At 43.9% G+C, this 11,695-nt stretch overlaps 1 protein-coding gene across 1 annotated transcript; it reads left to right on the plus strand.

Moving 5' to 3' along the window:
- Positions 1-4,938: 4,938 nt before the first annotated feature.
- On the plus strand, positions 4,939-10,267 carry LOC148038420 (uncharacterized). Its single transcript, XM_087671733.1, has 2 exons — positions 4,939-7,119; positions 8,693-10,267. Exons 1-2 carry the CDS (start codon positions 5,394-5,396, stop codon positions 9,661-9,663), a joined length of 2,697 nt encoding a protein of 898 aa, XP_087527859.1. The 5' UTR covers positions 4,939-5,393; the 3' UTR covers positions 9,664-10,267.
- The last annotated feature ends 1,428 nt before the right edge of the window (positions 10,268-11,695 follow it).

An 11,695-nucleotide genomic window follows, 5' to 3' on the forward strand; every position in this document is an offset into this window, starting at 1 on the left:
TCACATAAAGTGGGTGATCAACATAAAAAATACAAAAGCAAATATTGACAAGATACTCTCTGATCTTGTCAGACCATGCTCTAGGTACTTGCTTCAGTCCCCATAGAGCGCCTTCTTTAACCTGCACACATATGTGGGATACTCTAAATCCTCATAACCTGTTGGCTGCTCCATATACACTTCTTCTTGCAATTCACCATGCAAGAATACAATCTTAACATCCATTTGTTGCAAAATCCAACCTTTGGCTGTTGCCAATGCAATCATGCATCTAATAGTTGCCATCCTAGCAACTGGACTGAATGTCTCTTCATAATCTATCCCATATATTTAAGCATAGCCTTTTGCAACCGGCCTAGCCTTATACCTGCTAATGGAACCATCTTCATTATGCTTGACTTTGTAAACCCACTTACAGTGAATAGCTTTCTTACCCTTAGGCAAGAGTACCAAATTCCAAGTCTTATTGGCTTCTAATGCAACCATCTTCTCATCCATTGCTACATCCCAATGAGCATGACCAATAACATCCTCAAAACAAGTGGGCTCAGCATCCTCAACTACCTTCACCATATAAGCATAATGCTGAGCTGCATAACCTTAAAAACCAAATCTTTTAACATGGTATCTAGCCCTACTAAATATGCGTACCACTGGATTACTCAGTGGAGCCTTTACATTACTATGTGCTCTCTGTACACCTGGTGTCCTAATTGTAGGAATACCAAGCTCATCATCCAAACTCTCTGAACTACTAGAATCTCCATCAAATCCCAAATTACTAGTAGATTCATCATTACCATCTAGCACTTTCTTCTTTCCTTTGTCTTTGCCTGCAACACTTATAGATCCACTTGAAGATGTGGGGCTACTCCTTAGTATCCCAGACTAAGGACTCACTGTAGGTGTAGTACCAAATGATGTTTCTGGTCCACTAAGATTCTGTGATTCTTGCTTTTCTTTTTGCACATAGTTATCATGATCATTATCATCATCTAATATATCACCAACAGGTGCATACCAACTACTCATCTCATAAAAAATAACATTCCTGCTCACTCTGAACTCACCTTTGACGGGTTATAACAACGACACCCTTTCTGCTCTTCTAAAGAGTATCTAATAAAAATTCAATTTTTAGCCCTTAGATCAAGCTTCTTCTTTAGCTCATCTAGCACATGAACATATGCAACACAGCCAAATACCTTCAAGTGTAAAGCATTCTTTGGGAGTCATCCCATGAACTGCAGCTGTGGAAGTTTTGTTTAATAAGAAAGTCAGATGATGATGCACCTTAGAGTTTTTCATACCGTGTCCGCGTAGTGGCACGACAACCCACAGCTTTAGACAACAGCTTCAGACAAAAAAAGTTTTAGCATATTCTTTTCAACCATTAATGGTTGTGCAACTTCTACAATATGCCTATTTTTTCTTTCTGCAATCCCATTTTGCTGTGGGGTATACCTGCAAGTAATTTGCCTCTTTATCCCATGAGTCCTCAAGAAGCCACTAAACTCATTAGAGAGGTACTTTCTCCCTCCATCTGATCTTAAGCAGTTCACTTTCAAGCCTATTTCTGTTTCAACAGCTGCCTTGAAAGATTTGAAGTGCTCAAATACATCACTCTTTTCCTTCATGAAATATACCCATAACTTCCTTGAACAATCATCAATAAATATGACAAAGAATTTGCTACCACCAAGAGATACATTTTGTGTAGGGCCCCAAACATCTATATGCACTGTATTAAGTATATTTCTGCTCGATTCTCTGTTATGCGAGAAGGGTTATCTCTCCAGCTTACCAAATTGGCATGCTTCACAAACTTTATGAAATTCTGCAACTCTGAAAGAAGGCAACCCTGTAACCAATCCTTTGGACTGCATTAATTTCAGCCTTTGTATATTTGCATATCCAATATGTTTATGTCATATTTGAATGTCTGCAACCACTCCTTTTCGTTTAGCATACATAGCAACATCCATTGTATGAATTCTAACATCTACAGTGAACATGTAGCCAACTCTAGTTTTGTGACCAACCTGCACTTATCATTAAAGTCTTCTACAAAACAACCTTTTGCATTGAATCAAACATGTAACCCTTGCTCTACCATTTGGTCAACAGACACTAGATTCTTTGCAATTGATGGCACATGTAATACATCTGTTAGACTCTTTGTTTGGCTATCATGCAAGAACAAGGGAACCTTTTCAATGTGTGAAATTGGGTGGCATGAATCATCACATGTCTGCACATAACTTGGATTAAGTCTTGCATCTCTCCAAACCATCAACATGACTAGTCATATGATTAGATGCACCTGAATTGACATACCATACATCATCATTTGTCCTCCTTCTTGTAACCACATTCATCATATGTTACATAACAAACATATGCTCATTTTTGTCTTCAATCTGTCATGAGGTGATGCATAGTTTCCTTGCTGCAATTTACCACTGCGAATATTATCCTTCTTAGAATAGCAATGGGCTACAATATGACTTGTTTTGCCATAATAATGGCAAACAATAGTAGAATTTCCAAAACCTTTGTTCTGCCATCCACCTCTTCCTCTAGAGCTTCCCCTGCCTCTAAAGTTTCCTCGGCCTCTTGAAACTTGTATTTCACCAAATTGTTGATTTAACTTGTTTTGCTGGTTATTGCTAGCACATCCCATACCACGGCTTCTTGAAGAGGATCTACCACGTCCCTTTTTTGAACTTGAGTAAATTACTTGGACTTGTTCACCGTTTCTTTCAAACGAATCACCTTGCATATCGATCTTTTCAATAATCATGAGAGAGACCAACTCATCAAAATCTGGAAATGGCTTTTATAAGTATACAAAAGAGACAAATGATTTTCATGCCTTCTCATTATTAAGGGCACTCAAAGTGGATGAAACCAAATCATCATCATCACGCATTGCATCAATCGCTGCTAGAGCATCTACAATGCTCCTCACCTTCAAGACATACTCATTGATATACATTTTTTCTTTCTTCAAGGTATTCAACTCTTGCTTGAGATGAATCTTTTGTGCCTTTGTATTCACTGAAAACATGTTCTAAAAAATTGTCCAAGATGCATGTGAAGTTTTTTCATTCTTGATATGTCCTAGCATAGTTTTATCAATGACTACAAATAGTCAATACATCACCTTTTTGACTTTTGCATTCCATTCTTTTCATGCCTTTAATTCATTTGTAGTCGGAGGGATACTTAGCTATGGCTCCTTTTCTTCTCTTGAAACAAACTCATAAAGGCCCTTTCCAATGAGGAAGTTCGTCACACGAAACTTTCGTGAATTGTAGTTGTTCTTGTTGAGCTTCTCAATAATGGGATTTCCACTATTCTCTACCATTATCACAAAAAATGATACAACACAGCAAGCTAGTCTTCTCTGCAACCTTTCATAACAAGTACATATCAATACATCAAGCAACCTTTTTCACTGATTGCTCAATAGTACATGTAATCTGCAACCTGTTTGTAGATGAACCTTATGTTTTCTTCCCAACAAACACCTCAAAATTTACAAATTCAAAATATGTAACATGTGCACCCACTTTCAGTCAATATAGCAAAATCATAGAATACCTTGAAACTGTTGTACGCAACCTTGCGGCTCTAAAACGAGCCTGAAATAGCCTCAAATGCCCAAAAAATTTGCTTTGCTCGCACAACAAATCTCATAGCAATGTGAGATTTTTACTCTATCCTGCTTCCGGTGCCTCCACTGGCACTATCCAAGAGAAAGAGTGGAAGAATGGGAGAGCTTCTTACCCATTGCTTGCTTGCTCAAACCTTGCTTCTTTTCTTTCACTTCAGCATTCAAAATCAGCCTCTCTCAATGGTGCCACTCTGATACCATGTCAAGAATCGCGTGGTGGGGGAACTTGCTTGAGCTATTGCGCCAAACACAAAATGTATACACAAGAGGAAGCTCACTCAAGAACGCAAGAAGAGAGATGGAGGCCAAAATATTTTCTTGCTGATTTCTTCTTCTTCTTCCACACACTATACAATGTACACAAAGTACAAATAAGATACAACATAAAGGAAAGTGGCCTACTAAGTCAAATAGTACATAATAGACTATACTAATTGACTGGCGCTATATATTTGCCAGATGTAGGTAGGTATAACAAACCAAATATAATAAGTAAGTTAGTGGCCATGTGAGTATCATAATGACAACCAACGTGCTAAGTGTAGACGTGCGGACCCATCTAGCCAGGCGGTTTATCATCAATGAAAAATATAATAATTATGTACTACTTGAGTACCCAATAAATAAATATCCCATGTGCACCATAAGCACTCTTCGAATCATAATATCTTCATTTAATAATTTGCTAGACCAAGCATAAATCACATTAGTCCCTTTCATTTAACTACCAAGTATGAGCAACCAATATCATACGCAGGCCTACGTAGTATGACAAGATACAATCATGTGGCAATTAAACAATATTGAAAATCCATAGAAAATATATTTAATTCATCATCTTATTTTTCTAAAATTCTCCTTGTATTAATTTTGATAATGAGCACTCTCTTGCGGCATAGTCAATCTCAAAGAAAACAAAAGATTGGATGGTTGTAGTAGGACTCAACATAAACATCAAGATGAAAACTGTATTATTCAAGGATCGGGGCGAATTTGATGAAGAAATGATGAAGCTTCAAAACATAATTAGGGCAGTATCCATTAGAGCCGTTTGGGCTAATAGAAATGTGGTAGGAGTAACATTCAAATATGAACTGATTTGTGGTAGCATGGTAAGGGAGGTACTTGCACTCCTTAGGAGGCTAAGAAAAAAGGAACTTGTTTTTGAAGTGTATTACGAGAGAGAGAGAGAGAGAGAGAGAGAGAGAGAGAGAGAGAGAATGTGTGTTTGTGTGGGTGTTCCACTAGCATCACAAAAGATTCAATTGTAAATATACTTTGGTAGAAATAGCAATACAATCATTTTTCCCATGAAAGGAAAAGTGCCACATAAAAAGCTCTAATGTCGGACAGATATATAATATATTATTAAGCGATCGAAGGGCTTCCAAGTTCCAACTTTCCACCAGGGACCCACTTAATAAGCAATCTCCAAAGGGCGGCTGCTTGACGCTTGTCCAATAATGAATCCGGGATTCCGCGTAGACCCGAAGCACTGGGAGAAGAAGACAGAGAGAAGATAGCCATCGGACGAAGGAAAGCGTGTGGGCTACTCCATGAGGGCATTTTATGTCGACCAAGTCAACCGTGCTTTGGCAAGACTCAAGAGCCAGATGAAAGAAGACGCAGGGCGAAGCAAAACATAACCAGTGCACCTGTCCACTTGCCCCACCGCCCTCCGTCTCTACATTCGTGCCCTACTCTAGCCTAGCTGATGAAGTTGAAGGGCATCCCGAGTGCCGTCATCGTCATCATCACCGTCCTCATCCTCGTATTGTCTCTGTGTTCCAAAGCGTCATCCTGGTCATGGATCGTCCTATCTGGAGTGGGAAACAGTACCACCCAGGCCGTGGACAGCCGGAGACCGCCACCCTGTCCATCGTACTGCCTCAACGCTCTGGGCGGGAACGTCACCGCCGGCACGCCGGTAGGACTGTGGTGGTGCCAAGGCACCATGTTCAACAATGAGAAATGGAGCGTCGGACAGGGGCCCGGCGGCAGCCTCTACGTCACAGACGCTGACACAGGGACGCCCTACTGTCTCGACGTTGCACCCACGGCGCCATTTACTAGTTCTTCCAATAGCAGCATCAACAGCGCCAGCTTGAACTCCATTGGCGTGACGACACCTGTGAAGCCGAAGGCGCCGGATGGGAAGCGACAGTACTACTATCTGATGGTAGCGGATTGCGTTGCCGGTTCAGCGTCTCAGAGGTGGTGGCTGAAGCCGGGCCGGGACCGGCTGAGGCGGCTTGTGACCGGGGGCAATCGCGGTTCGGCTATGTACGTCCGAGCCTACCACCCGGCGGACGACTCGTCCACCTACTACCTCCTCCTGTCCGGCGACGCCGGCTTGGCCCTGTCCTTCACGCAGGTGGACGGGACCCTCGCTGCCTCCTACTCCGCCCGACCGGCCCTTTCCGCCAGCACCGACTATCCCAACGCCGTCCTCAACGGCAACCTCCGGTTCCTCACAGACTACCAGCCTCTCCCCCTCCCGAGCCTCGAACCTACCCCCCTCCCCCGCCCCCAGCTCCTAGTCGGCTACATGTTCATCCTCTGCCACTGGTCAGTCGAGGCCGACGTCTCCGTCGGGAGCTGCAGCGCCCCCTACAACCGCACCTGCCCGCTTCCGCCAGACTGGTGCCCTGGCAGCCAGAACCTCATCTTCCTCAACTCCGTGCAGCGCCCGCCCCCCGCGCCCCGTGGCAGGATCGTACAGACAGTGCCGACCCTCGCCGGTGTGCGCTATCTCTTGGTCTTCGAGATGAAGAACCCTTACCACTACACAGCGCAGGTTGTACAACTGTCTCTCTGCCCCCCACCCCCCGACGGTTCGCCTGGAAGCGCCGGATTTGGCATCGCCAGCAATCAGTCGGGCTCTGTCTGGCACGAGTTCCGTTTCACTGCTGCGGATAACTTCGTCAACGTTAGCTTCTCCAGTGAAGACTCGACGGACTGCGGCCCTCTCATCGACAACATCCAGATGTATGCGTTGCCTGCTGATGCAAATCAAAGCGGGCGCCCCCGCGTGCGTCATTTCATGCAGCTCGTCACCTTGGTGGCCGTCGGCTGGACTCTGGTTGTTGTGCTGATTGTGTTGCTTCTCACGGACAAATGGGCAAAGAAGAGAAAGGCCGGCGCTTCCCGGAAAGAGATCGAGCAGCCTATGGAACCGCGCATTCTGGTGCTGAGCTATGAGCAACTGAGTGAATACACACAGGATTTCAAGGTCCTTATAGGGGAGGGGGGGTTCGGCAAGGTGTATTATGGTGAGATGCCCGATGGCCAAAAGATTGCAGTGAAGAGGGGGGCCTTAGCTACAGGAGGAGCACTTGTAGATGGTGATGAAGCTGAGAATTTCAGAGCGGAGGTAGAGCTGCTGTCGCGCGTTCACCACCGGTATATTGTGAAGTTCTTGGGCTATTGCGACGACAAAGGTAAGGGGAGTTGCGATTCATCGGGGTTGATACACAGGCTCCCACAAATTCGTTCTCAACTTTTAATTCTACCAAATCCGCTAAACCTATTGTTACTGTTTACAAGGCTCCTAGAGTGGAGGGTGCCATACCATCCTAGGCCTCGGATGCTCTTAGCCCTGCTACCTCCCACTCAACAAAAACCATAGCAAAGTGAGTAGAGAACAATCCTTCAAGCATATCTCAACCCCAGCCCCAATTATCACTCATCCTTTGAGTGATGCTCTAGTCCACTATATAGAAGAGTCCATTGAAAAAGAGGAATATCCTAATTTGTACATTACCTATGATGAGGAAGGTAATGCAGTCCTCATGGACTACTGGCCAACATCAATCATAATGTTAGGATGAGGAAGAGGAAAAGTCCCAAGACAAATGCCCATTACAATTCTCACATTATGAGTTATGACAAAGCTTTCGCAAGGGAGGGATTGCATACCTAGCTAGGTATTGCTAACGATAAAGGGTTGTTGCCCAGGGTGGCCCTCACCCTTGTCCCTAGTTGTACCTAGTTGGGCATGTATGCCTTTGGTGTGTAATCTCACAACTCAAACACACTAGAGTCAAACAAGGGAAAAGAACAACATGGTAAGGTGTCAAAATTTCTCACCCTTGTCCCCAATTGTACCCAGCTAGGCATGTGTGCCTCTTGGGTGTAATCTTGCAGGTCAAACACTATAGTGTAAAATGAGGGAAAAGAACAACATGGTTAAATGCCAAAATTTCTTGGAAAAGGTACTCACAACCTATGGGGTAGAGGGGCTAGCAATCGGATAGGGTCTACTAATAAAACATTGTCTCAACACTAGTGGGGGCTAATATTGAAACAAACGCTAACCCTTTACAACAAAGCTAATGGTTAGTAGGAGGTAACATGGCAACCTTCTAGTGCACTCATGCTAGTTCAATGCATGTTTTGCCTTTGGAGCTTTTGTGATTTTTACATCGGTTTTGTTTGTCTTCAATAAGAAGGTCAAAATTTATACAGTACATGTATTGAAAATGTGCCATGTTGATACATTGGATGCTAATCCTAAGTGTAGAAAATTGTTTGCTAATGGGCTTTCACTGAACAATCATCACTAGAGTGAGAAAGCACCAAATTTTTATAGCTATGAAGAATTTCGAGTATCCTTTCTTGCTTGTTCAACCATTGGCCCTTCTACCCTAGATGTCCACAAGAAAGCTACAAATTTGACTTAGTGGGGAACATGTGTACTATAACTACTTTATAAGAATGATATTAGCAATGAGCACGGTTGTAATGTAAAAAAGCATGTGATGTTTTTGCAACACATAATGTGGGGCACCAGGACTGCACCAGTAATTATGTTTGGTAGATCGAGGCTCCAGGTCTATATTTTGTGCGCAACACATGATGTGGAGCATTGGCACTGCACCAACAAGCATTGGCTCCAGCTCTAGAACCACAATATCACGTATAGAGAAAGATTGGAGGTTGATAGGGTTAATTGCAAGTCTCTTCTACCTACAGCTTGATTTAAGCAGGATACGTCAATGATATCTTCTGCAGGGGAGAGGATGCTGGTGTTCGAGTACTTGACGAACAAGAGCCTGTACAACCTTTTACACAATGTCAAGTGTAACAGCACTAACGAAGGCCGGGAGGAGGAGGGGGAGTGTGTGAGCCTGAGTTGGGGGGTGCGGATGCGGATAGCGTATCAGGTGGCTTATGCGCTGGAGTATCTGCACCACGGGGCGTGCCCGCCGGTGCTGCACAGGGACGTGAAGTCGGCAAACGTGCTGCTGACGGGGAGGCTGCAGGCGCGGGTGGCGGACATGGGCATCTCCAAGGTGGGCCGGGTGGTGGAGGACGCGACGCAGTGGACGTCCACCATGACGGTGGTGAAGGGCTCGATGGGATACCTGGACCCGCACTACCTCCAAACCAACGTGACCTCCGAGAAGAGCGACGTGTACAGCTTCGGCGTCCTCCTCCTGGAGCTCGTCACCGGCCGCAAGGCCATCACCCCCGACTCGGAGCTTCTCACCTCCTGGGCGAGGGACGTGTATTATCGTAAGTATAACCATGTTATAACCAATGGCCATCATCTGCTGCATCCCCATCATGAGCAGCTTCTGCACGAGACGGCCATCTCCATTGACCATCATATTCGGCCAGCTCTTGCAACTTATATCCATGACGCTGCAGCTGCCTGTGCCGTCCTTGACCCCCGCCTCCGCGGTTTCGTCGCCCCCTCCTTTGTCCATGCCGCCATGGAGCTCGCCCACTCCTGCCTCCATGACCAGCCCCGCTTGCGCCCCTCCATGGTGGAGATCGCTCGATGCCTGCGCGACACTCAGCTTCAGTTCTTAGCAGCACCTGCTGCTGTTGAAGATGATGGACCTTTCCATGGAGATATTGATCATGTCAGGAAGGCTGATGATGCAGTCGAAGATGATGACGATGACGTTTCCCTCCTTCAATCCAGCACGTCCGACTGGCGTAGTTGCTCCCAGTCGACGGATGTTTCTGGCAGATAATCTGTTCCGGGCCCCATCGTTATAAGCCTATCTCATCCATAGACAAGCCCTAAGACCATCTCTTTTCGCACCTTAGTTTTGTCCCAAACCTCCTCTGAACCATATCATGGTGATGTTTCTATGTATGAAGAGCTGATCAACTAGAGAATGTGAATGGGGGTGGATTTTTCAGTAAGGCCTTGCATGTCTCTTTCTATACTAGTTCTCCTATTACGTAGGTGATAGGTGAAAAGTGCAAATGTTTATGAAAGGAAAAAGCACATGGTTCAGGCTAACAAAACACTATATTTTAGTGTATCTGCATATGCTACAACTAGCTCGCCGGGCCAGCTAGGCTTGCTAAATGCATGTTGCGTGGTTTGTGAGCTTGGAAAGCTCACAAGGCTCTATCTCAATCACTTTGCATTTATTGTGAGCATAGGGAAGTCACACATTTGTCTCCCTTTGCTCACAAAAAGAAGACACACAGCGACGAGCGTGCTTTGGGGCAGAACAAACAATGCATTCTGTCTAAATTGTAAAATTTCACCAATCTCAAGAGCTTATCGTTGAGACGATTCACATGCAAGCATGTAATTAGTCATGAATACTATTATTGAGCACATGCTTGTGTCTATATTTCTCTTACTTGTGTCTATATGCATTAGTGAATTCACATGTGCATTTTTCAATGCATATACATGCATGAGTGTGCTCTTCGGTACTAGCCTAACTACCTTAGCAATGTGCCCATTGTTGTGATATACTCACACATGTGCATGTGGAGAGAGAGAGAGAGAGTGAGAGAGAGAGAGAGGCTCTTTACATGTACAATGTACACATATGTGCTCTCTCCCCTTAGACCTACTTATGCAAACAATTGAATCTTTTACATGAGAGAGAGAGAGAGAGCGCGAAATATTTAGTGAATTGAGATCTCTCTCTCTCTCTCTCTCTCTCTCTCTCTTTGTGTGCATTATTGCACTACATGTGCACCTCTTCTTGCACATTTAATGCATCTCTCCTCTCTAATTTGTTTTGGGTAACAAAAAGGCTCATCATTATGGAATATGTGGTCATGTGTGTGTGTCTGTGATATATTTTGGTAGACTTGGCACCCTACAACTGTCATGTAGGATTGGATTTAGATTAGTACTTCATCAAGTAGAAAAGTAGCAATAGTGAAAGCACCTATGAAAACCAAACCTTAGGGCCCAACCACGTACCTTAAAAGCATTAAAAGGACAATGTTATAAGATCCAAGATATACGCTCGACTTTCTTATATGCTTAAAAGATATATGGTGAATATTAGGCTAGCGCAGAGAGAGAACAGATGAGAGAATATATATATATATATATATATATATATATATATATATATATATATAGAGAGAGAGAGAGAGAGAGAGAGAGAGAGAGAGAGAGATTAACAACACACTAGGGACTGGAAGATGGGCCAGTGCCCCCCCTTATGGAGTTATATTATTGACAAGGAGCAAGCTTGTCCATTACACATAAACTAGTTCTTAACTTGTAGATCTTGGGAGCAAGATCACGGTTCCTTGCATGGTATACAACTCGCTAACACTTGCACAACTTGGAAGTTGGAACCTTTTGATCATTCTTGAGTCTCTCCTTCTCTCCTACACAATATGTGTAGGGCTGTCCTCTTGGAGCTTGATTTCAGTAAAGCTTTTGCAACACTTGCACCTTCTCTTCTCCTCTTGGAACTTGATTTCAGTAGAGCTTCTGCAACACTTGTACCTTCTCTTCTCCTCTTGGATGCAGGCAAAGTGATGCTTTCTTACCTCTCTCGTTTTTTCTTAGTGAAAGAATTACTTCTCTTCTTAATTCATTGAGAGAGAAAAGACCTTAAACCTTGACTTGTAAGGGAGAGGATGACCCCAAATGAATGTAATGCTCATTACACGCAAGTAAACGTTCCCAGGCATCCTCGGATGCACACATAAATACATATACACAATGCTAATGCAGTTCCTTTTCTTAGAACTCAATCCATATTCATTTATGTGTAACTCCTTGGTTCTTGT

Source organism: Lygodium microphyllum, chromosome 3 (genome assembly GCF_053477565.2).
Source record: "Lygodium microphyllum isolate KBCC chromosome 3, Lygodium_microphyllum_v1.1.10, whole genome shotgun sequence".
Taxonomy (NCBI): domain Eukaryota; kingdom Viridiplantae; phylum Streptophyta; class Polypodiopsida; order Schizaeales; family Lygodiaceae; genus Lygodium; species Lygodium microphyllum.

Excerpts from the sequence above, each read along its gene's own strand:
- LOC148038420 (XM_087671733.1), top strand. The coding sequence starts at position 5,394 with ATGAAGTTGAAGGGCATCCCGAGTGCCGTCATCGTCATCATCACCGTC. Across the intron at positions 7,120-8,692 it reads GGGCTATTGCGACGACAAAG|GGGAGAGGATGCTGGTGTTC; the intron begins GTAAGGGGAGTT and ends TATCTTCTGCAG.